Source organism: Typopeltis vanoorti, chromosome 3 (genome assembly GCF_054136105.1).
Source record: "Typopeltis vanoorti isolate ZY-2024b chromosome 3, IOZ_Tvanoo_1.0, whole genome shotgun sequence".
In the NCBI taxonomy this organism is placed as follows: domain Eukaryota; kingdom Metazoa; phylum Arthropoda; class Arachnida; order Uropygi; family Thelyphonidae; genus Typopeltis; species Typopeltis vanoorti.
In genome coordinates this window covers 121,751,104-121,778,408 of record NC_143551.1, presented here as the reverse complement: position 1 = coordinate 121,778,408, position 27,305 = coordinate 121,751,104, and the positions used below count along the sequence as shown (strand labels likewise).

Sequence of the window (27,305 nt, the reverse complement as noted above, 5' to 3'; positions counted from 1 at the left end):
AGGTTAACTACAGTGTTGGTTTGTAGCTTAGGTTTGGACGCCGAGTTCTTTATTAATTTTTCAAACTTATAGATATGTCGGCTCCGTATTCATTCAAATTCTTTTTTTGCTGCTGTACACAAGACGTCATGTAAGATTGACCAAAGCTCGTGATTGAGCGTAAGTGACAGCTCATTTTCTAGCGTTAAAATAGCTCTGTTAATGTCGGCTAGGGAACCGCGTGTAGCGGTAATTTGCTCCCGAAGTAATGCCTGGCTATCCCGGTTGTAAATATGGAGAGCTTTCTGTGAGACGAAGCGGTGTTTAAATTTTACACAGTTCGGGATGACTTGATTATCCCGGCAGCGTTTTAGGAAAGCCAGACGGTTAAGTTGTCTGGATAACTTCAGCTTCAGTTTGCCATAATGGCGGGCCTTGCGTGCGAAGAGATCCCCGTGGATGATCATTATTCTTGTTGAGAGGCTCACACTATACTGGCAATACACCATCACACATAAAAAACTCAGCCCACTTCATAGCCAGTATAGAAAACTTTACACTCCAACATAATTACATATTGGTCAGTTTTGATGTCTCCTCCCTATTCACGAATGTCCCCCTCAAAGAAACTGTAGAGCTAATCCAAGCAAAATTTCCTCCTGATATCTCAGCCCTATTTCAGTTCACAATGAACTCAGGCTATTTCGTTTGGCAGGAAAAATTCTACAAACAGATAGAGGGGACAGCCATAGGTTCACCACTTTCCCCACCCTTGGCCAACTTCTTCATGGAGACGTTTGAAGAGAAAGCCTTAAACTCAGCCCCAGTAAAACCTACCATATGACTTCGCTATGTTGATGATGTTTTCGCTATTTGGCTACGTGGCCCGGATTCACTCATCTCCTTCCTAACACACTTAAACAACCAACACCCCAGAATCAAGTTCACCCTGGAAAAAGAGGAAAACAATAACCTCCCTTTCCTAGACACACTAGTCACCCGCCAACCTGATGGAACCTTGGTTTTCTCAGTTTATAGAAAACCCACCCATACAGGCAGATACATTCACCAACAATCCCATCACCCCCCCTCACAACAATATGGAGTTATTAAGACATTATTCAACAGGGCAAAAATAATCTGTTCAAATGATCAAGCCCTAACCACTGAACTAAATCACATCCGTGACACTTTCTCAGCCAATGGCTACCCCCTCCAAAAAATACTTAACCCAGTTATCCACAACCCACCACCCCCTCCCCCTCACAAAAAAGATTACTCTAAATCCATCACCATTCCCTACATCCGAGGCACCTCGGAAAAAATCAATAAAATCTTAAAAAAACATGACTTGTACACTTGTTACAGACCACATAGAAAACTGGCATCCCTTATCCGCTCCACTAAAGACCAACCACTTCCCCTAGACCTACCTGGTGTATACCAGGTCCCTTTCAGCTGTAAATTGTCCTACTTTGGCCAAACAGGCAGGACAGCAAATATCAGAATCTCAGAACACAAGGATTACATCCGATTTCACCAGTACAGCCACTCTGGGCTTGCAGACCACGCTCTGGATACTCGCCACAGAATAAGATGGAAGAAAGCCACAGTAATACACTGCAGCAAGTTCGAGTATGAAAGACTATTCATGGAATCAGCCTCGGCCCTTAGGAACATGCCAAACCTCAACAAATTTGGATGCATGAGACTGCCCCAAATTTGGGAAAATTTTATCAGAAGAACTTCAGCCCAAAGGCCAAGAACTACCAGTATAGCCCGCCAGGGGACACCATCAGGACCTTAGGAAAACGTTAGCTTCCTAGCTTCAGTCTCATTTGCTGTTATTAGTAGTTGTGTGCACATGTCTTTGTAGTAAGTTCCCAAGAAGATGGCAACGTGACGTTTGCCAAAATATCGGAAAGTATATATTAAAGTTTATTTAATTTAATTTATATTTCTAGTATACGCTGTCAATTCCTTAAATATTAGTTATCATGTTTAACCAGCGTATAAGCCTCTCAGCAAGAAAGTAAATTAAACTTGCCAACTGACCCTAACACATCAGATGTATTGAATATTTTACCAGAGGAAGAGATGGACACTAGCTATCCATACTTCCCAAAAACAATAGGTAAATATAAAAACCTGACAAAGGTAAGCCCTCATCATCCCAAAAACTAGTCAAGTCTATAAAGCCAAAACAATAGAAAAATTTTTATGATGGAACTTCTGTAGGTTTCACCAGAATATTGATGATATCAAGATTTTGTTGCAGAAACCTTTCTGTCTCTGTCTACGGGAAATGTACTTAAGACCTAATGAGGACCCTATCTTTAGGAATTTCACTGTTGTGCACAAAGACAGAACTGGAGGTGGTCTTGCTCATGGAGAAGTAGCTATCCTAGTGGACAGTCATATCCCTTTCCATCATGTCCAACTCAATACTGCTCTGGAAGCAGTAGTGATTTGCTTCTCCATGGGATTTCTTTTTACAGTATGTTTAGTTTATTTACCGCCAAGTGCTGAGTTAAATGAAATCGATCTTGATAATCTTATCTTGCAACTGCCTGAGCACATATGTTTATAAGATCATGACTGACTAATGGTCACAATACTCTGTGGAGTAGTGCCAACACTGATAGGCAAAGTCAAATCATTGCAAGAATCCTCGATAATAATGACCTCTCCTTTTTCAATAGTAGACTCAATACTTCCTTTCATATGCCTACCTGTTCGTATTCTACAATTGATCTTACAGTCTGCTTCCCTTTCATTCTTCCACTGCTCATGTGGGACAGTGAAGAGAACATATATGGAAGCAATCACTGTCCTGTTCTTTGCACAATATCTTCACAGGAACCATGTTCATCCACATGGATATGCCCATTTGGAAAATGGACCAGGCTGACTGGAACACTTTTTCTCATCTTGCAAAATGCAATGCTGATACCATCAGTCAGACACCTATCAATAAAGCGGTGAAGTATGTGACAGAGTGCATTATCTAGGCAGCAACAGCCTCCATCCTGAAAACATCATCTCAATTTCCACTTTATCCAATGCCTTGGTGGAAGCCAGAATGCCCGACCGCCAAAAAAAAAAAAAAATCAACACAGAGCATGGGATATATTTTGTAGATACCCCACCACATCAAACTTAATAGCTTTTAAGCATGCTCAAGCTAAAGCATATTATGTGAGAAGTCACAGTCAAAAACAATCATGGATCCAATTTACCACATCAACTAATCAAATGACCAGTCCAAAAATTGTATGGGTTAAAATTCAGAAAATGAAAGGTAGATATAGAAACACACCATTTTGGTTTACCTTACACCATAATGGAAGTATTATTGCTGATCCCAATTCTATTACAGATACTTGGATAGAAAATTTTGCCAGAATTGCAGCAGCGGCTCATATCCTCCTAAATTTTTAATATTGAAAGAACAGCAAAAGAAATAAAGGCTAAATTTTTCTACTAATGGGTTTGAGCCATACAAAGCCATTTGTTAAGGAGGAAAGAGCACCTCTACTCTCTCACCCTAGCATAGTAGGGCCTGATGACATTCATTATGAAATAATGAAAACATCTATCATCATCTTCTATGGATCTCCTCTTAATATACAACAGAATACTTGAAGAGGAGGAGTTGCTGGATTCTTGGCATAAATCAGTTGTCACTGCTTTCCCAAAACCAGGAAACGATCCAACACAAACAAATAATTATCGACATATTTCTCTGATCAACTGTCTTTGTAAGATACTAAAGAAAATGGTTAATGCCAGACTACTCTGGTATTTAGAAAGCACCGATCTTCTCTCCAATACACAATGTGGGTTCTGTAGACTTTGTTCAACTTTTGACCACTTGGTTCATTTAGAAATGTGTATAAGAGATGCATTTCTGAAGCAAGAACATCCGTTTTCAGTTTTCTTTGACATGGAAAGAGCTTATGACACAGCCTGAAGATATAGCACATTAAGAGACCTCTGTAACCTGTGTATCTCAAAGGACACCTTCCTGTATTTATTAAAAATTCTGTCCAGGTGAACTTTCCAAGTCAGAGTGGGAGGTACACTATCTCAACCATATCATCAAGAACAGGGTGTTCTCCAAGGCTCTGTCTTAAGTGTGACACCTTTTTGCTTTTTGCTATCAAAGTTAACTCAATCACTGAATCGCTTCCTCCCACTGTAGACAATGCTCTATATATATTGATGACTTTACAATTTACTGTCCCTCTTGTAACATTAGGGTAATTGAAAGACAAAGCAATCGATCAAGTTTCTCTGTGGGCTCTTAGTACTGGTTTCAGGTTTTCAACAGAAAAAAGTGTCTGTGTCTCTGTCAAAAATGCACTCTTTACCCAGATCCTGGATTAAGAATGGGATGATCTGTTATTCCAGTAGCTACAGAAGTCATGTTCTTGGGCCTCATCTTGGACAGAAAACTTACATTACTTGCATGTATTCGTCAACTAAGAGAAAAGTGCAAGAGCTCATTGAACCTCCTTCACACTCTATCCTCTACTGAGTGGGGTGCGGTGCTGATCGATCTTCATTGCTCTATCTTTATTATGCACTTATACATTCAAAGCTGAATTATGGGTCACAAGTCTGTGGTTCTGCAAGACAGTAACCTGTGATGGTTGGATTCCATCCATCATCAGGGTATACGGTTAGCTACTGGTGCCTTTCACACATCACCCACGCAAAGTTTTATGTTGAAGCAAATGAACTAGCTCTATCACTTAGACAGAAAAAGCAGTTGTCTCTTAATTATGTCCTAAAGACAGTCTTTCCCGGATCATCCTACATGGATTACTCTCTTTTCTCTGCACTGGAAAGCTCATTACACACTTCAAACTGCCATGTGTTCTTTTGGTATGAGTCTTAAAGAGACTGTGCAAGCTATTTGTATGAATGTTCACAACATTGCCTATACTAAACATAACAGCATCCCTCCATGGTAGGTTTGCACTCCGTCCTGCAACCTCTCACTTTGTCACACAGAAATCTCATACTCCATCTGTCTACCTGCAATTATTTAATGCACACAGAGCAGCCCACTTTGATTTCTTGCCCATCTATACTGATGGTTCAAGAACTGATACCTCTGTTGGCTGTGCTGCTTTGTTTCCTGACATTATATCAACCAGATCCCACCTGATTGCAGTAATTATACAGCAGATTTCCATACCAGCTTACACTTGTGCATATAAAAGAAAACTGCTATCAAATATATGTAATTTATACAGACTCATTGAGCTCTTTACAGGCTATCTCCTCTCCCATATATAATCCACATCCAGTGCTGTATGAGGTGTTATACCTGTTGTGCTGGATTCCCAGCCACATTGGAATCAAAAATCATTGGAACTTTATGAGACTGCAGCTGCTAAATCAGCTCACATACTTTTACATGTACTGTTTGATAGTACCATATACAGACTACAGACAGTTTATAAGATCAAAGCTAAATGCTCAATGGTAGTCATCATGCAGGAAGCATTGACAGACAAATTGTATGGCATTAAGCCTGAAATTAACTATTGGTATTCTAGTCAACATATAAAGAGAAGAGAGGAAGTTGTTCTTGCTAGGCTCTGCACAGGTCACAGTCGTCTTACACATTCTTATTTACTGAGGGCTGATGACCCTTCCATATGTGAAAAATGCAATACACATCTCACTATTTGTCATATTCTGATGGAGTGCCAGCACTTTACACGAGAGAGGAATGAAATTTTTACCTATCTAGCAAAGCCATATATACTCCGGCAGATTGCATGATGTTTTTAACTTTTGTACAAACACATTTGACTGTAATTTTATTTATATGTAGATACTGCACTGCTTAACTTTTGTACATGCATATTATTTACTAGTTTAATTTTTGACTAATTATATATTGCTGTAGCCTTTGACCTTGTAATTTTGTTTATGCGTAGATACTTCATTTCTAAACTTAATTTTTATGCATGCAATCGTATAATTCCTTTTTGACTATTTATGTACTGCTGTAGTAACGTTTGCTGTAATTTTATCTATATGTAGATACTGTATTCCTTGGCTTAGTTTTTGTACATGCATTTTGTGTGTTGCTGTGACCTTTGCAGTAATTTTGTTTATACGAGGTGGTATCAAAAAATTTCGAGACTAGCTCTGTTTACGAGAAATTACTTTATTTATCTACGTTTACACACTATCACCTTCAAAATAGTCCCCTTGCATATTAATACAGCACTCCCAGTGTTCTTGCCACTTCTGGAATGTGTCCTGGAGGTCTTCTTTTCGAAGCATGTCAAGCACCTTCTGCGATTCGCACTGGATCTCTGCAGTGGTGTCAAAACAATGACCTTTGAGCTGGTTCTTCATCTTCGGGAAGAGGGCGAAGTCTGCAGGAGTCAAATCTGGCGAGTAGGGTGGGTGCGGAAGTGAGATCATGTTGTTTCTGGTGAGAAACTCACGTGTGAGGAGAGCTTGGTGACAGGGTGCATTGTCGTCGTGGAGCATCCAGTTTTTCGCTTGCTACAGATCTGGTTGCTTTCGCCGAATGTCCTCCCTCAGACGCCATTGACGGTCTCGCCCCCTGAGGACGAATTCTTGATGCATAATGCAACGAATGTCGAAAAAGACGATGAGCATACACCTGGTCGAGCTGTGGACCTGTCTTGCCCTTTTCGGTCATGGAGATGATGGGCTCTTCCACTGTGAAGACTGTTGCTTCATCTCAGGGTTGTACCCATACATCCAAGTTTCGTCACCGGTAATGATCCTCGACGTGAAGGATGGATCATCCACAGCATGCTGATGGAGTTTTTGCAGACTTCGACGCTGTGTTTCTTCTGTTCCTGGGTCAGCAGCCTGGGGACAAACTTGGCAGCAACACGTCGCATGTTCAAATCACACATAAGGATTGCCTGGACTGTTCCGTATGACACATCGACAATGACATCAATGTTGTGGAGTGTTCTCCGATGATCCTCATGCACAAGTTGCCGAATGGTTTTGACATTTTTTGGGGTTGAGCTCGTTGAAGGTCTTCTTGATCTCTCATCGTCTTCCAGTGGTGTTCTTCCGCTCTTGAAGCAAGCATCGCCGTAAACTTGCTGAATCATGTCAAACGTCTCTGTGGCAGATTTTTCCAGTTTCATGCAGAATTTCACGTTTGCTCTTTGTTCTAACTTGCTGTCCATGATGAAATCGCAGATGTGGTAACGCAGGTGGTCAGAATAGCATTGGTTGCACAGCTCCCGATGTACACAAGACGATGGCTTTTGGCACACTGACTTATGAAGATAGGTGCTCCCTGTGACTGTGCATGCAGCCTTGTGCTGCCATCTGTTGACGTGTTACAAACCTAGTCTCGAAACGTTTTGATACCACTTCGTATGTAGATGCTACATTGTGGAACTTAATTTTTGTGCATGCATATTGTTTACTAATTTCTATTTGACTGTATATGCTGCATTGCTTGGCTTGGCTTGGTTTTTGTACATGCATATTGTTTACAATTTTTCTTTGACTGTTTATGTATAGCTATAATCTTTTACCTTGTATATTGCTGTGACCTTTACTATGGTGCAGTATAACCTTGGTTGTTTTTGTTCCTATAAACCAACCAATCCATCATGCTTTTAGCAAACATGCTTAATATGAATGAACTGATATGTACTTGTTGTCATTCACCATCTCCTGAAAAAAGACACACATTCATAAGAAACGGGGAAGGGGGGGGGATACATTGATCATTAGGATTCTTCCACAGGATAATTGCGTTCAGCATAAATTTTGGAGTCTCATGGAGCTCAGGCAGTCAGCATTGAGCATCGACTATGTCAGTGCTCAATGAACAACAAAATTTGTTACTTGCTTTGTCATATTAACTGGAAGCATAATTTGAGGTGGTTTTACATAGAAAAAAGAAGTGCTCCATGAACAGCTAACAATTGTTTATGAATCACTTCACTTCATTTGAGGCCTGTCAGTGAATGATATACCTAAAGTGAAAATGGAAAATCAATTAAGACAGAGGAAAGATTTCTAACTTTTGATTAACACAATAATTTATTCAAAATAGGAAATATGAATGCTATTAAATTACGTTGTCTGTAAAATTAGATATTCAAACTTGAACAATTAAATAATAAATACACACACGGACAAAGAAATTAGCACACCAAGAAGGAAGCATAGGATTCAACTATTGGTGTAATGATACAGGTGAGTGATGCACATGATAGCAAAAACAGAGCTGAAGGACAATTACAAAGGGATCTGTGGTACGCAATCCGGTCATCATCAATAGCGCGTTACACTGCCTCGTGTGGTGTTACATGCTGCAATACGGTCCGGCATGGTGGTGAACAAACGCCTGATGTTGTCCTGTGGCAGACTGGCCCACACGTGTTGGACGCTGTGCTCCAAATCTCGGATGTTGCGGCACAGTGGGAGCTGGTGTTTCAGCTGCTCCCAAACATGCTCAATAGGGGGACAAGTCCGGGGAGTGGGCTGGCCATGGAAGTATCTGTACACAATGTAGGCAGGCCTGGACAACCCAAGCTGTGTGCGGATGGGCATTATCCTGCTGGTATTGCGCTCCTGGTGTCCCGGCCAGGAATGGGAGAATGTGGGCTGTAAGATGTCGTCCATATACCGCTGCCCCGTCAATGCGCCACGTACCACTACGAGGGGTGATCGGCTATTGTAGGCTATGGCTCCCAAGACCATAATGCCTGCAGTGTGGGAGGTGTAGCGCTCGATAGCGAGGTCGGGATTGTGTCCTTGACCAAGGGTCCTCCACACCCGGACACGATGATCACCTGTCCACAAGACGAAGCGGCACTCATCGCTGAAGACCACATTTCGCCAGTCTGTGGCGTTCCACGTCGCTCTCGCCTGGCACCACTACAAACAGAGTCGGCGATGTTGCGGTGTTAATGGGAGCACACGTAAGGGACGCTGGGAACGTAGATTCGCCTCCACGAACCGTCAGGAAATGGTTCGTGGGCACACAGGAGCCCCTACATCTGCCTGTATAGTGGACCGGGTCACCTTGGGATCCTTCTGTGCTTGCCGCACGATCCGTCGATCCTCTCTTGCGTTGGTCCTCCTGATCCGACCGGTGCCACTATGCTGTGTGGCAGTGCCGGAACGTGTCCACTGCTCCCAACACTGTCGGACAGTATGGTCAGAATGTTTCATGTGCACACCTATACGGCGGGCCGACCACCCTCCGGTTTTCAGGCTGATGATCAAGCCTCTGTCAAAGTTTGTAAGTTGCTTAAATCGACGTCTCTGGCATCTACCCAGCATTATTGTCACTCTGTACTCTAGCTTGTGTCGGCCGGTGCCTTTCGCTTTAATCAGCTATCAATAAGGCCGCCGGTTCATGCTTGCAGCACCACCACAGGGTGTGTGTGGGCATGCGCAATTGCACCAAACTTGGATCATTTGCATACCACCCTGCACTCTAGCTATTTGCGTAGTTTCGCCGTTGTACCATGTTTTCTTCCAGGTGCGCTAATTTCTTTGTCCGTGTGTGTATATATACAGGAAATTGGTAAACCAAAAAAAAAAAATGTATTATATAGTATTGCTTATACTGGCACATGGTACTTGCTAAAACAGCTTATGCAAGTAAATGGTGTAAGAACACTTATGGTGGAAAGCAGAGGCATGCATTGTTGTCTGAGGATCGTGATTTTAGCCAGTTGCAAGCTAGTAATGATGACAGTTGTCCAACATTGAATCTCAGTGAAGTATAAAGGAACTCCACCTCTTCTGATCACACATCACTGCAGGAAGTTTGGTAGTGATAGCACACTGGTAGATGACAATAGAGATCAACTTATACCCCCCCCCCCTCCCTCATATAGTTGATAGCCGCTGTTGCTGCTACAAAACCTGCTTCCATCATAATGCTGGAGTCAGAGCAGTTATTGCTTGGTCTAATAAAATACTAGTGATCAGTAACTATGCTTCATATCAAATGCCTTAGCAAAAGTCCGGAAGCATCATGTTGTATACATTCTTTACCCAACTCAACCATCAAATGAGCAAAATGCTAAGACATGACCTCTCTTTAGTAAAAAGTTCCTTGCAAAGTTTAGTTTGTCTATCAACCTATTTCTGTATGCAAGTTCTTGTCAATTCCTCTAAAATCCTTACCACCACTTCAGAGATTTTGATAGGTCAGTAATTAGACACATCACTTTTTGCACATTGTTGTACAACCAGATTATCATCCATTCTTTCTACTCCTGTGGAAGTTTTCCTAGATTTATACTCAAATTACCAGTTCCATTGAACATTCCTTTAGCATATATGCTGATATATCGCATTTGTCCCTGTTGCTGGATTTTTTATTTATTTATTTTTTTTCTCCCCCCAAGTTCTGCAACAGCTCTAAAACTGAATCAGAATTTTCAGAGGGAAAAAATCCTGCTGCCCTGTTAAAGATTGACTGACTCCGGAGCTGGTCGAAAGATAAATGGCTTCGAAAGTCAGTATCTTGAATCAACATTAATATCTAGAGCTACACACACTTTAATATTTTAATTTAAAATAACTTATAATTGGAGGAAAGAAAGCATTTAAATCTATTTTGAGATAGTTATATTTTAAGATTAGCATAGCAGAATATTCTTTGTTCTTTGAGACTGGTTTCTGTGATTCACATGTATGTTCAATAAAATATTCACATGTATCTTAGGTCCCTGTATATAGTTTGCTCTTAAGTTTCTGGAGCTTTATCAAGAGAAAACGTTTGAGCACTTGATCCCAAAGACAGATACTGCATTACATTTTAAAACTAACTTTAATTTTTAATTTGGGACCAGAAATAGTTTGAAAAAGTTTCATGTTTACTCTCATGGGCAAGATTTCCAGATTATTTAACCCATAGTCTACTCCATCATATAGCAATGTAGTTTGACAATTTTTAATGCATGTGATTATTCACATAAATTATAACTGATCTTTGAAAAATATGCAGTTTTATTCACTTGATTATTAAACAAGAAGGTAATTTCATATACAATTTCAGTTCACTGTTTAGGGCATTTATTTATTAAACTGGTGAATATATCTGGTTTTTTTGTTATTACAATATATGGCATCAGCAGTCAGACTATACATAAAATTTGTCCACAAAATGACTACATCTGTGTCGCTTCCTTGAAATGTTTCATATACTGTTCCATGCTATGAAATTTAATATTGATTCACTTTGTTCAGGATAAATACTTAAATAAATTTAAGTTTCATTTTCTTTTTAATGAATCTCTCTCTCTCCCATATGATTTCTACCATGTGTCTAGTCACTCCTATGTACACATCACTGCAGGAACACCAGATCACACATGCTCTCAGATTTTTCTGTCAAGTGAGGATTTTAGGAGGCACAGGTATTGGACTACTTGCATGATAGAATAAAAAGCTTTTTTTACTCATTTGCAACTTTTGCTAATATTTAAAAAAAACAGAAGTATACATTTTAGTTGTTTAACTTACTGTTATTAACTTGAGGTGCTTGTCTTTAGGGAAAAGAATGTGAATAAGACTGTCCCAAAGAACAAAGATAGATGAGAGTGAAAGAGGAGAGTAAGAAGTTAGTTCAATAAGTTTAAACCTGGACAGTAAATTGATGTTGATTAGCAACTTCTTGTGTTTGTATAGACATAATGAAGATGTAAGAATGATTGTGGCCAATTCAGCAGAGTTTTTCCATTAAGTGACTTTTAGAAAATATCCATGAAATACCACAATGCAGAAACAGAACATCTGTGAGAAAGTGATTGCAGTGAGTATGAAAAAGGGGTCATCAATTACTCAGGTTGACTCTTTTGGATATACTATCAAGCATTTTTTGGGCTTTGGGTGTAGCATCGCAAATGCACAAAGAGTGTGGTTGAGACCTTTTTTTTTTTTTTAGTTTGTTTATCGGGAGCAAGGTCAATCAGTGATTTGCTGTAGTAAAAGTTGACTTTAATGAAGGTGGATACAATAGCAAGCTTAGCAGATATTCCATAACAACAAATTAGTATTGTTCAGTCATCATATGTTAGTTGTTTTGTTTTCCAATGTAGTGCAGTTTAGAGTGTTTGTGCTTAACATGTGTGAAAGTGTTGTCATTGATACAGTTACAGAAAATTCAAGGATAGGGCATATAGCAATCTAATAAAGTGCTTGTGAACTGTACCAGATATTTTTTGTTATTGAGCTTCTTATATTCTATTATGCTACATGGTTACTGTTAAACATAATTTTAACAGAAACATTTTGCTAATAGCATTTCTAATATATGACAGTATTATGCTTTATTTCACTAATGAAAGAAATAACCCATATTATGTGTTTGGTAATTTTATGTTTTTGTTTAGACTGATAGGTTATGCTTAAACTGCCATCGTATGGAGCAGACTGAATGTGAGTGCCCTTGTGAGTGTCCATTAGAAATGAATCTTTGTACAGGACATATTCTGGATGAAGATAGGTATTGTTATTATTATTATCATCATCAGACCTTCATGGAGTCAAGAACCACATCATATATTGACTTAAATACATTCACTGTCACTGCACTCAACACATTTTCAAGCAAATCATTTCACTTGTCAACCATTCACCATGCAAAGAACCCTCTCCTAACTCCTTTGCTCACAGCTTCCAAGTAAGGCTGCTTGTTCTCTCTCTCTCCCTCTCATCCCCATCCATTCTACGAAAAATCTCATCTGCATTAATCTGGTAATTACTCCTTACCAACTTATATGTCTTGATCATTTCCCCCCTTCCTCTCCTATCCACTAGGCTTTGCACTTTGCATTCTCTCAGTCTATTCTCATATTTCACATTCTGGACCTGAAACCAACTTAGTTAATCATCTCGGAAACCTCACCAACAACTTATAATCCTTTCGAAAACTAGGCAACCAAATCTGTGCACAGTAATCCATATGCAGTCTGATCAAAGTCTTGTACAGTGGAATCATAACATCATCTTACTTATATATATCGCTGGTCTGCACACCATTGGCATAATTTGCTGTGCTGTCCTCAGCCAACTCTAAAATATTCCCACCAAATTTTAAACCCTTACACTGTGGTACATTGAACTGACATTCCCACATACTTGCCCATTCACTCAGTCTATTTAAGTCTTCTTGCAAGGCTACAACATCTATTCTACAAGTAAGCAAAACAATGTTTTGCCCATATCTTCACGACTGAGCTACTTGTATATAGAGACTAATGACTTCACATCAGTTGCCTTAGTGTATATCCCATAATGCAAAGCATACACTCTTTCGGATGTATAATCTATGCATAATGGGAAGAACCAATACCCAGACCGGTTTCAACCTTTATTGAGGTCTCACCGTGGTATCTCTTCCGGATCTGTCTCCCACTGATGTGACCTTTATTGAGGTCACTACCTGGTCTGGGTAGTGGTCCTTCCCATTATGCATAGCATTATACACATCCAAAAGGGTGTGTGATTTGCATTATGGGGATACATACTAAGACAATTGATGTGAATTATAGTCTCCATATGCAAGTAGCTCAGTTGTGAAGACTTCTTGTGCAGAACAAGCTTACTTGGATACAGGGTTAAAAGAATAACAAGAGCCAAGAGTAACATTCTAATTTTTAAAGGTGCAAGAATAATATAATTTCTTAATTTCATTATTTTCAAAACCGGTACTTCTTTTTTTTTTTTTGAGTGATGGCAAAATTTTGCCCTCAACTGAGCATGTCGACAGCATCTTCTGAGATTGCCTGTGACAATAGATCTTGCCAAATTTGTGGTCATGAAATATTATGTTGTTGAAGAGCTGAGCTTTGAATTTTTTCAAATAGCAATCCTTAACTTTTTAAAAAATGATTTAGTAGCAGCATTTTCTGAGATGGTATACAGGATAGGCCACTGTTCTGGAATAAGTATTTTGGAAAATTCTTCCTGTAAGCTGGTGATGGCAGCACTGAATTTTTTCTTGCTCAACAAAGTGGTGCCGATCTGTTTTCAGATAAGTGTTAAGCTTGTTTGCATGTAAATATGTACACACTTCTACTCTGTAAGCCAGCACTGTTTGTTTAAATGGTGCAGCCCTTCAATTCATTTGAACTCAGGGGGATCTTTATAACACCTTTTTGGCCAGTGGTTATAACTCTATAAAATAGATAAAATATTGTATCCACCCTTATCCTTCCTGCAGCCAACACATAGGATCACAGCAAAACTATTCCATTCCATATATTAAGGGTACACCAGAAAAGATAAATTTCTCTGTAAATATAATCTCTATGCCACTTTTAAACCACTCATTCAGTGGTTTGAAAGTGGCAAAGGGAATAAAAAGGATGAAGTTAATTATCTTTTTCTGTTCCTCTAATGATTAACTTCATCCTTTTGCACATCCTGGAGGGTGTCAAGTTTCTTATGCCTGCAATTTAGCCTCTTTGGATATACTGGTAGATCAGTTAACATTGGCTTTGAAGAACACAAATAATATATGTGATCATCTGTATGGCAAGTCTGGACTAACAGACTATGCTTTGGATACTCCTCATAAGATTAAATAGAAGACATCGGTCTTTAAATAGAAGTCACTATAGGTCTGATAGACTATTTTTAACATCAGCATCTTCTATGAAACACTCTCCTGACCTCAGCAAGTATGGCTGCATTGATTTGCCAAAAATCTGGGAGACAGTCATTTTGAGATTTGATGGTCTGACTTCTCCAAATTAACTTGATAGTAATCTGATCCATCAAGGGCACCATGTTAGGACATTACTTCTATTACAATTAGAATGGTTTCTAATTTAGTTTTATCACAATTATTATTTGTTCTCTGAAAATGCTAGGTAGAAAACCAGCAAAATATTAGTAAGTTCATTAAATTAATTTTTTCCTCTCTTTTGTTGTTTATACCATGAAGTGCTTTTCTGAATAATCAACAGCACCCAAACATTTTATACCCACATGGAAGATATTTTTGATTTTAAGAATCTTTTTAACATAACTTTAATCAATTTTTAATTCTAAATAAATTATTACATTGCATTTTTTCTATTTCTATGCAATTACAATTTGAATTTGCTCTTTAATCCTGATCATGTAAGAAATTTATATGGAAAAGTTAATCTTATATCTTGCATTTTACAAGTTAAAAAATTATTTTTTTGTTGCATTTACCTGGAATACTTAGAGAAATTCTACTGCATTTCTCACATTGTTTTATTTCAAGCTTTATAGGTAGCAACTATGATGCCTTTGCTCCAATAATTTGTTTTTGACCTTCTAACTGGGTCTTCTGAATTATGCAGTGCAGCCACTCTAGAAACCTCAATATTTGAGTATTATTTCTTGTTGAATATCATCTACTCCAGCTAGCTTTCCAAAATTCAGGATTTTGATAGTCTACATCAAATATTGATCTAAATTGTGTGTATATATATATATATATATATTCCTGATTGCATTTCAATTGAGTATTTTCTGTCACTGCTTGTTTCTCTTTCACCCTCTTTTTTTTTCTTCTTTTTTCTTCTATCACACATTGCAGGTAAAAGAACCCTGTAGGAGTGCATTGCTATGTGTGGGGTAGGGGTGCAAGTAAAGAATGAGAAAGATGAAATCTGTTGACATTGTTCTTGGAGAGTTCAAGGTTGTTATTATCATTGTAAGAAGACATTCTATTTTATGAGGAAAGCTGATACAGAGGACAGAAGTAGATATAATAAATGAGGAGAAGAAGCAGGTTCAATATGTTTGCAGTTGTTTTGAAAAGGAATGTGCCGCTATTTTCTTAATAACAAGCTCAACAGAAGCCAGTGGAATGAATGATGGTTACCAGTTCACTGGAGCGGTGACCATGGACGTACTCAGAGAAAATACACAAACTGTAGCATTACATCTGGAAGTAGTTTGAAGAAGAGTCATTGAGGGAGCCAAATTGCTCTCCTCTGGATGTGATCAAGAATTTTTAGGAAGGTTATAGATGCACTAATCCAAACATGTAAACAGTATTGGGGGTGGTGGAATTTGTATACATTGCACAGCTGGACAAGTAAAAATATCATCTTCAACAAAAAACCCAAAAAACCTAACCACCTTATCCACAAGTTATGGTTGTGGTTGCAAAGTCCAAGTACAGATAGAAGATCGTGAGTGCTTAAGTGCCTGTTAGGACCACTGAAGAAGAAGTGATCCACTCCAAGATTCAGTGGTGGGACCACCACTGTTTAATTTGTATATAAAATAATATAGGAAATAATCTGAAAGGAAATATTCAATTCATAATGAAGGTTTATTTTCTTGATCCTGAGAATTAGTAATAATATTTTTGGTTTACAGATCAAGTGTTGATCAATTTTATTAACTTAACCAACTAGTTTTGCCAAACTTTAATTGTTGGCATCTTCAGGGCACTTACATATAGGCTGAAACAATCTCACAATTATGTGTAACTATAAAACTAACTAGAATAATTACAAATAAAATAGTATCGAACGTGTGTGAAATGCATATTGCATGTACAAGATTAGCTTGCTGTTGCTAAGGAACTTTCTGTAGTTTTTATTAAAGTTCATTTCTTTTGTTTTTAAAGATTTGATTAGGGTTTTCCATATCTCTGGGAATATTAGGCCTTGATTTCTGTTAAGGTTTGACAGTAGAACGGGTGACTGTGGCTGCTGCTTTGAAAATTCTTGAATGGTTGTCTTCCTCTATGTAAGGGGAACAACTTTTGTCCCACTCGATGACATGGTTAGTTGTAGAGAAATGTGATGATAGGCCAGAAATGTCCTATCTGTTTTATTTTTGACATAGCTAATGTGCTCTTTTTGTCTGATTTCAAGGCTTCTCGAAGTCTGTCCGATGTAACTAGAGCCACACGAGCATGGAATATTATAAACTCCAGCATATTTATAGAAAGGGTGGTTGTCTTTTGGAGATCTTAGTAGTTTGCGAATAGATTCTCTTGGTTTAAATATTACTCTTATTTTGTGTTGTTTGAGGAGGCTGGCGAGCTTGTGGGAGATGCCACTTACAAACATTCATTTCCAACAATCTGTACTTGAACGACTATCCAAGAAGACTAGTCAGTAAAGTCCTTTTCTCGGAACCACCACAAAAAGAACAAGAAGATATTCAATATATAAAAACTATTGCAATTCCATTTGTACGTGGCATCTCCTACAAGCTCGCCAGCCTCCTCAAACAACACAAAATAAAAGTAACATTTAAACCAATAGAATCTATTCGTAAACTACTAAGATCTCCAAAAGACAACTAGCCTTTCTATAAATATGCTGGAGTTTATAATATTCCATGCTCGTGTGGCTCTAGTTACATTGGACAGACTTCGAGAAGTCTTGAAATCAGACAAAAAGAGTACATTGGCTATTTCAAAAACAACAGACAAGACATTTCTGGCCTATCGTCTCATTTCTCTACAACTAACCATGTCATCGAGTGGGACAAAAGTTGTTCCCCTTACTTAGAGGAAGATTACTATTGAAGAATTTTCAAAGAAGCAGCCACAGTCACCCGTTCTACTGTCAAAACCTTAACAGAAATCAAGGCCTAATACTCCCAGAGATATGGAAAACCCTAATCAGATCTTTAAAAACAAAAGAATCATCATCATTATCAAATTCCTGCCATGTACCCTCAAGGGGTGTACAAGATATGATAGTACTATATGAAAAAAATTACATCATTACCAACTTCCTATCTACAATTTTCCTCCAAATCAGTCTGTTACTTGTCAAGACTCCAACATTATCAGATCTTATATTTCTATCGTCTAAGGCACTTTGTACCGTATCAATCCACCTATATCTTGGTCTTCCTCTGGGTCGTTTTGCTGCCAACCTGGCAGAGAAGACTCGTTTTGCTAATCTTTCTTCACCAATTCTGTTTAAGTGACCATACCACCTGAGATTAGCTCTGCTAACGCATTCCTGGATGCTGACAATGTCAAGTTCTTTCCTAATATCCTCATTTTTAATATGATATTGCCATTGATGCCATCTGTTCATGCCTATAATCTTTCTCAGGACTCTCATATCTATGGTCTCTAGTCTTTGGTCAAGTGTTTTACTTCTGACCCAGCTCTCAGATCCATAAGTTAAAACTGGTTTGAACACTGTCTTGTATACAGCTAATTTAGTGTTCCAAACTAATTTCTCTCTTATTCCATATGAATTTATTCAATTGACTTCCCACCATACCAGCTTTGCTGATTCTGTTGTCTATTTCTATATTTAATTTACCATCTTCAGTAAAAATCGTGCCTAAGTAACTGAAATGTTTTACTTGTTCCACTGGTTCTCCATTCACTACACAGTGGACATTTTCAATGATTCTGCCTATTTTCATTGTCTTTGTCTTTTTATTGCTGACCTTCATACCATATCTATTACAACAGCTATTCAATTTAGTCAGAGAATCTTGCAGACTTGTAGTGGATTTATTTAGAAGTATAACATCATCCGCATAAAGCAAAGAGCTGACATTAACATCTCCAATTTTGATATCATGATTAATACCACTTTCCTTCATAATGTGATCCATATAGCTAATGAATAACAGAGGGGATAATGTACATCCTTGTCTCACACCAGATTTAACATTAAACCATCTTCCTGTACTTCTTTCAATTCTAACTGCTGACTTACAACTGAAATAAAGACTAAGTATTGCTTAATATAATGCCCAATTGACACCATATAACAGTAGTATATTGAATAGCTTCTCTCTTGGCACCTTGTCATATGCCTTTTCCAAATTGACAAAATTTAAATACAGATCTTTGTTATATTCCCATGCTTTCTCGACTATTTGTCGTAAAGTGAAGATCTGATCCTGACAGCCTCTATTTGGCCTGAACCCAGCTTGTTCTTCACCAAGCTTTTCTTCCACAGTTCTTCTCAACCGTTTCTCAAGTATACTTGCATAGATCTTGCCAGGAACACTAAGTAGGAAAATACCTCTGTAATTCTCACATTCAGTTTTATTTCCCTTTTTATATATGGCTACTATGAGAGCTCCACTCCAATCATCGGGAATTCGTCCCTCTGTCCAGGCTTTCTGAACTATGTAGTGCAGCCACTGTAAGACTTTTATACCACCATACTTCAGCATTTCTGGTCAAATATCATCTACTCCTGCTGCCTTTCCACATTTCAAGCCTTTGATGGCTTTTTCTACCTCAAGTATGGCTATATATTCCTGTCTGCATGCCCAGGCATGCAGACAGGAATATATAGCCATATATTCCTGTTTTTTACCACTGTGCTGTCATCACTGCTTGTTTCATTTAGCAGTTTTTCAAAGTAATTACTCCATACTTCAAGGATATCTTTTTCTCCCATTTTCATGTCACCTTTATCATCTGTAACTCCTTTTACAGCACTCTTTCCTCCATTCCTAAGCTTCTTCAACAACCTCCAGAATATTTTGCAACCTTCTTGATATTTATTTTCTATATTCTTGCCAAAGTCCTACCATGACTTTTGTTTAGCTAGTTTTACACAGTAGTTAGCATTCTTGCATTTGTCTCTATATTCTCTAAGAGCAAAAGCTGACTTATTTGACAAGAACTTTTGATATGCTTTCTTCTTTTCCTTTACTGCCTCTTTAACTTCCTGTGTCCACCAGGGAGTTCTGATTTTTTTATCCTTGCACACAACCTCACCACATGCCTCTCTGGCAGAATCAATCAATGTTTTCTTCAGAGTTTGCCACTGAATATCCAAGGTTTGATTCCTGTTTTCAAACTCTCTCATTTTTTCTTCAATAATCTTTGTGTATTTTAGTCTACAATTCACATCTGAGAGCTGCTCAACTTTTATTCGCTTTAAAACTTTCTTACATGTTATTCTTTTCAATATGAAATTCAATTTTATCCTGCTCAAGACTAAATAGTGATCACTTCCAATTTCAAATCTGTACACACTCTGGTGTCCTGCACCAGGGAGAAAACATCACTATCAACAATAACATAGTCAATGAGACTTTTCTTATTCCTAGCCTCTTCTCTCCATGTGAATTTGTGCACATTTTTATGTTGGAACATGGTGTTAGTAATAACCAGTCCATGTCCTGAGCAGAAATCCAACAGATATTTGTCATTATTATTAGCTTTGCTCTTTTCTCCAAATTTTCCCAAAACATTTTTGTATGTCTGGCAATCACTTCCTACTCTGCTATTTAGATCCCCAACAAGGACCAACTTTTCCTTTTTCATTGTGTCAGTAGCTTTCTCTAGAGCCTCAAAAAATTCCTCCACTTCTACCTTAGTAGAACCTTCTGTGGGACCATAGGCATAAATAAGTCTCATTGTCCAGTTTCCCATTCTCATATTTGCCCACATTACTCTACTTGAGACTGACTGCAATTCAAGAAGATTAGCCTTGTATTTTGTGTTGAATACTATGGCTACTCCTTCTTTTCCTTGATTTTCATTGCCTGAATATAACATTTTGTATTTATTGCTCAGAAAGATCTCACCAGTTTTTGTCTTTTTTGTTTCAGTCACCCCTATTATGTCGAACTGGTACTTATCTAATTCCTCATCTAGCTCCATTTCTTTGCCATTCAGGCTTCTTACATTGATAATACCAATCTTTAACTCTAGTGATGTTGAGTTGGAGTTTGTTTTCAGATTTGTTCCAGTAGCTGACTTTTCGCTGTTCACCCTGGTTCCCTGGCAAAAACAATGGAGCTCTTGTTTAACCGGACGACGCCCCAGTCGGCATGAAATTTTGTCATGTTGTACCATCATTTTTTATTTTGATTTAACCAATAAGAATACAATTTGGTCGGCTAAATCCCAAATTGGCATCCTCGTCGTTCGTTCAGTATCCAAGTAGATACCCAACAGGGTGCACCACGAGAAGGTGACAATTAGACATTAGGTCAAAAGTCCTGGTCGGTTCTCCGCATTCCTTTAAAGGCTATGTGGAGGTCTCCTCTCAGTTATATAGCTTTGACCCTTAAGCACCTCTCAAAACAAAAGAAATGAACTTTAATACAAACTACAGAAAGTTCCTTAGCAACATTCAGCGAATCTTGTACACGCGATACTTGTTTCACGCATGTTCGATACTATTTTATTTGTAATTATTCTTGTCAGTTTTATAGTTACACATAATTGTGAGATTGTTTCAGCCTATATGTAAGTGCCCTGAAGATGCCAACAGTTAAAGTTTGGCGAAACTAATTGGTTAAGTTAATAAAATTGATCAACACTTGATCTGTAAACCAAAAATATTATTACTGAAATATTCAATTGTTTGCTGATGTGAAATTAGATAGAGTAATCAAGGTGATGTTGAGAGCTTTCAGGACGATTTAAATAGGCTGCCAGTATGGACAAAAGTTAATGGGTGTCAGTTTAATGTGGAGAAATTTATAATTATGCATTTTGGGATAAATAGATTACAAGCTGTGTATGGCATTGATTGAACTGTACTCCAGGAAACGGATGAAGCTAGAGATTAGGGGGCAGTGGTAGACAGAGTTAAAGTTTAGAGGACATAATGTTTAGGTTGCTAAGGTAGCTCATAAGATTATTCGGCTACTGAAGAACACATCAAGAACATTTTATAAGGTCTTGATACATCCACATCTGGATGACTATGCTTAGGTCTGGTCTCCTGGGTTTCTTGGGGGATGAGGAAGCAGTGGAGAACATTTTCAGAGGTGAGCAACCAAGATGGTGAGTGGACTGTTCCATATAAGAATAAATTGAGGGTGCATGGATTGCAAAAGTTGATTGATAGGAGAAAACGAGGTGATATGATTGAAACATTTAAGGGCTTAAAGATTTTATAGGATTGATGCAGGGGGAAATGTTTCAGCATTTGGCTATGGGGGGTGCAGAACAAGGGGTCATCCCTGAAGTTGAATAAAAGTGTGGTTAGTAGGGGTGTGAGGACTAGATTTTTTGCTTGGAGAGTTATGGGTTGCCAGAGTCAGTTGTGTGTGCCTTGTCTGTTAATGGGTTCAAGGAGAGGTATGGTAGATTGTGTGGATGGTTCGGGTCTCCCGTGATGAGTCTTCATTCTCCATGGAGATTCCCATATCAAGAAATACCATTGGGATGAGAAGGCTAGTTTCTAAATTGTTTAGAATTCTTCTGATATAATTTTGAAAAAAAAAAAAAAAAAGCATATGTTTGCTGAAGTTCTGGTATAGTAAGAAGCAATTTGCCTTGGTCGTGTGTGTGAAGGAGTTGTGAAGAAAAGAATGATGCTAAGAGGCTATCATTATTTTTTGGTACTGTGACAGTGGTGCAATCTGAATGAGAGAGGTAGAAGTGTTGGTGAGTAAAAGTTGTATCCAGTGGCCTTTGCAATGAAGGCATGATGTCTTCCATTTGAACAGCAGATGAATTTCGTGCTAGTGACCTTTGTGACATCACATTTGGATTTGTTGATGGTCACTTGCATTTATTGCTTGCATCAGCATAGGCTGAGTATGTAGGTTCTTGTTTGCAAGCTGTGTACAATTTGCTGAGTTTTTTCCTTCAACTGCTTAGGTACATTTTATGTTGAGCCAGGGCTTGGAAGAAGAGTGAAAATTTTGGGGTTTGAATATTGAATTAGGATCTTAATGCCAGTGAGTATAATTTGCAGCTTGCTCAGATCTGACTTGGTACTTTGTAATGCCAAAGGACATGAGATTGTGTTGGGAATGGGTAGTGGGGGAGGTCTGTGCACAGGAAAATTACACAAATTAAAAAAAAAAAATAAATAAAAATAAAAAGTAAGGGTGTTGGTAGATTGAAGTGGATTATCAAGTATAGTGGATTATTCAGGTAGGTAAATGTGTGATAGATGGATTATCGACAGTCCAACTTCATGGATAGAAAGGTGAAGAGGTTTTTGGGATTTGGAGAGCAGTAAGTGCAGTTGAATATTACTGAATGGGGCAAGGAAACCTTGAGCCAAAGGAGATCAGAAGCAGGGGATACTAAATTAGACATTCTCTGGCAACCATTGCTGAGGCAAAATGAATCGCAAAGTGTGTAATTTGAACATTGAAGGTGAACTCGTGCTGCTAGAGTTGCCATTTGGGTTTCTGTTAAGAGAAGGATGTTTTGTATGGATGTCTGTAAGTGACAATGGATACTGAACTATAGTTGATATATAGCTTCAGTTTGGGTATCTATTAAAAGTAGGCCTGAGTGGCTGTTCAAGCCTTTAACATGCCATGGAGTTCTGATTTTTCCAATTTTTTCTTGCAGACAACTTCACCACATGCCTTTCTGGCTGAATCAGTCCATAAGTGACAATGAACGTCATCTTTCTGGAGTTGGTAAAGTGGATGTGAAGGTAACGTAGGGAGGATTTTGGCAGGTTTTGTATGTTGTCTCTGTATAGCATCCATACAGAGAATGACCAGTCTCCTCCACATGGTCTTGACAGTGCCTCCCAAATGCCACTACTCAGACTTCCCATCCAGGCATGACATGTGGAGTATGTGGCAAAAGGATTATATGCCAGCTTACTGGGAAGCCTTCTGACTCATTATGGACACAGGTACAGGCCTGTGTACTATTTAAGTCTTTTAAATTAATTAGTCCAGAAATATCCAGAATATTTTGGTTTTTTTATTTATTTATTTCTGATTCCTTGTATCTGCTGTGTACTCGTTGCATCCTGAACCAGTGTGAAGATGGTTTCAATAAAATTTTCCTTTTTTTTTTCTTGTTTCTTCTCTCCATGTTAGTGATGACGAGCCCATATCCTGAACAGAAATCTAGCAGGCATTTACCATTATTATTAATTTTGGTCTTTTCTTCAAATTTTCCCAAACTATTTCTGCATGCTTGGAATTCAATTTTACCCTACTGTTTAGATCTCCAACAAGAACCCTTCTGTTTTCTTTATATAAACTGCCTTCTGACTTAAAAAAAAAAAATCTTTCTCTTCTTCTTCCTTAGGAGAGCCTCCTGTGGAACCAGAGCCACAAATAAGTTTCACTGTGTGATTTCCCATTTTGAAATTTTCTCACATTACTCTACTTGAAATTTTCTGTTAATCAAGAAGTTTATCTTAATACTTGCTATTGAGTGCTTGCACCTACTCCTTCCTTTCCCTAATCACTTTTGCCAAAATTTAACATCCTCTGTTTATTATTTAACAGTGTCTCACCCATTTTAAGTTCTCACCCTTCTTCATCTCAAAAGCATTAGCTATGCCCACTTGGTTCTAGCTAGTTCTTGTGCTAATTCAACTTTTCCATTGATGCTTCTTATATTGATAATGTCTATCTTGACACTATCAATATAATTTGTTCCAGTAGCAGATTTTTCATTGTTAACTCTGGTTCCTTGACAAAAACAGGGGTTTTTGTTTAACTGGGGGATGTTCGAGATGCTATTGAAAAGCTTAGGAATGAAGGAAACAGTACTGTAAAAGAAATCAATGATGGTAAAGGTTATATGAAAAACTGAAGGTAAAGATATTCTACGTCTACAATAATTACTTTAAAAAAACAACAACTGTTAAATGAAACAGGCAATGACAGAACAGTAATAGAAGATATTCAGGAGGAATGCAAACAGACTACATACTAGGTTTAAGAAGAAAAAAATCTATCAAAGCCTGAGATGTGGAAAAGCAGCTGGAGTGGATGATATCTGACCAGAATGCTCAAATATGGAGGTAAAAAAGATTTACAGTGGCTTCACTACATAATTCAAAAGGACTGTTCAGAAGGTCAAATTAGAAATGATTGGATTAAATCTCTCATAGTTCCATCTATATAAAAAAAAAAGCCCAATAAAACTGACTGAGAATTACAACGGAGTATCTCTACTAAGTGTCCCTCCCAAGTAAGATTTATGCAAGTATACTTGAGAAGAGGCTGAGAAAAATGTTGAAAGAGAAACTTGAAGAAGAAAATGGATTCAAGCCAAATTAGAGGATGCCATGATCAGATTTTCACTTTACCACAGATAGTTGAGAAATCGAGAAAAGAGAAAAACTTTCAAAATACTATAATTATGGGATAAATGGAAAGTTATATAGAATAATAATAATAATCCATTATTCATTTCTTTCTGTGCCGACTGGCACAGAAAGAAATGAATTTGTTTATATTGTTCAAATTCTATATTGAACAACATAAACTAAAATTATTGAGCAAATGTCAGTGCCTTGAAAGCTATGAAATTTAATTTGTCCATATAATGATTATTACACAAATTTTGCGTGTTTGAAAAATAAACTTTTAAAATGAAAATACATATCAATGATTATAATTTTAGCTCAATATATTCTGGATATATTAAGCTGTGTTAGAAAAAAAAGTTAATATTCTAGGACTAATAGTCTTTAAGATATCTTGCCAAAACCAACTGCAATGTGTTAAAATTTAAAAACCAGAGAAAAATCAATTTAAAGTTTATAACTATACTTTATTATTATTCTATGAATATTTAAAAGCCACCAGCAATATATGTGTTATCAACAGGTGTTTTAAATAACATATTCATAGATTTTTGCTTTCTTTTTAATTTTTCTTCTTCTAAGGCAGCTTTTTTTGCTTTTAAGCATCTCTGTTTATCAAATATCTGAAATGTTTGTAAACATTGTTCACCTATTTTCAGTCCCAATCTTTCAAATACTGGTAATCTTCCTTGATCACCACTATTAAAAGTTATCAGTGCATCATATACTGCTATTTCTTCTCTTCTTTTAGGCATATTTATATATATTTATGTTTCTAAATGTTATATTAAAACTTAATTTTTATAATAAATCTCAGACTGAAGACAAAACTTTGAAAACACACGATTTAGTGGCGGCCATATTGGTTCCGGTTTTGATGTTGCAAGCCTTGCTATGATTGGTGTACAGCAATCCCTTAATTAATGCGCCCCCAATTAGTGCGGCATTTTTTTTTTCGATACCCAAATATGTTACAGATTTTAAAAATTTTCGATCTATACATTTTTTTATGGCTAACTATTTAAAAAATCACTCACCAGGATGAAATAATTTAGTTACTGATTTGAAACATTTTACAAAGTTATTTTTTAATGGCATACTACACTATTTCCATGTACGCTATGTTCAAATTTTACCGCCAAAATTTATGTCATCTGCTTTACGTAGCATTTTGCTGATCATACTCGTGCAGTTGTTTTCCTTACTTTTTTATTTTAAATTATTTTCCTAACCTTTAATCATGAGTAAAAGAATTAGTGAGCAAAAAACAGAAGTGTGAAAATTATTCGAAAAGTAATCTGATTGGGAGAAAAAGTTGAAATAATAAAGAAAAATGAATAAGGCGAGTCCAGAACAAAGATAGGACAAGAACACAAAAAAGGGTGAATCAACTGAATACAAAGAGGAAAGGTAAGGCTGCTTCAAGTTCATCATGCATGCACTCGAAAGCAAAGTATTATAATGATTGAATTAGAGAGACATCTTTTTACATGGATCGAAGATTGTAACCAAAAACGGATCCCGCTAAACACTGGCCTTATTAAATCAAAAGCATTGTCACTTTGTAACGTGGAAAAAATGGGCTATCAATGATGGAAAAGAAGAATTCCACGTTAGTGCTGGGTGATTTGAGCATTTCAAAAAGAGAAATAGCCTACATAATGTTCTAATCACAGGCAAAGCTGCAAGTGTAGATAAGGAGATATCCAGAGATTTAAAAGAAAATTGTGCGAGAAGGACACTGTTGTGATCAACAAATATTTAATGTCGATGAAACTGGCCTTTTTTTTTTGTAAGTGAATGCCTTCCAAGACTTTACTAACCAAATCAGTGAAATCTCAGCCTGGTTATAAAGTCAGAAAGTCGAATGAAATTACTGCTAGCAATATGCGAGCCATTTGGAAGCACATTCTTCCACATTGTGCAAATGATTTTAGAGGCTTTTCAAATGAATCTAAGTTAATTAAATCTCATTCTGAGAAGTTGAGTGATTCCGACCTGCCACATTTAGATCCACAATGGGAAGATCCTGAAGAATATGAAGAAACTTTAATCACTGACACGCCCAAAGAGGTTTCAGAGAAACAATTTCAAAATAATTTTCGTACAATCGAAGTTTTTAAGCAGCAATGCTTAGAGACTGACCCTAGTGAAGAGAGAACCAGTAAAATTTGCAGAAGAGGCAATAGGGCCATACCGTCAGTTGTATGAAAAAAAAAAAAAAACAGAATGCCCGCCAAAACTGCGTTAGCTCAATTATTCTTTGTGAAGAAGCATAATAATAAATTTATATTCTGAATATGTTTTATTGTCTTTCAGCTTCATGGTTTTCCTTTAACTAGGCCC

The 27,305-nt window shown here is 37.6% G+C and overlaps 1 protein-coding gene across 1 annotated transcript in view; it reads left to right on the top strand.

Annotated features, from left to right (window-relative positions):
- The window catches only part of LOC150108527 (VWFA and cache domain-containing protein 1-like), a 420,515-nt gene that overhangs the window by 354,140 nt on the left and 39,070 nt on the right, over positions 1 to 27,305 (top strand). Inside the window, exon 24 of the mRNA XM_090415949.1 lies at positions 12,372 to 12,484. Within this exon, the coding sequence (XP_090272075.1) occupies positions 12,372 to 12,484 (113 nt within the window). The remainder of the gene's footprint in view (positions 1 to 12,371; positions 12,485 to 27,305) is intronic.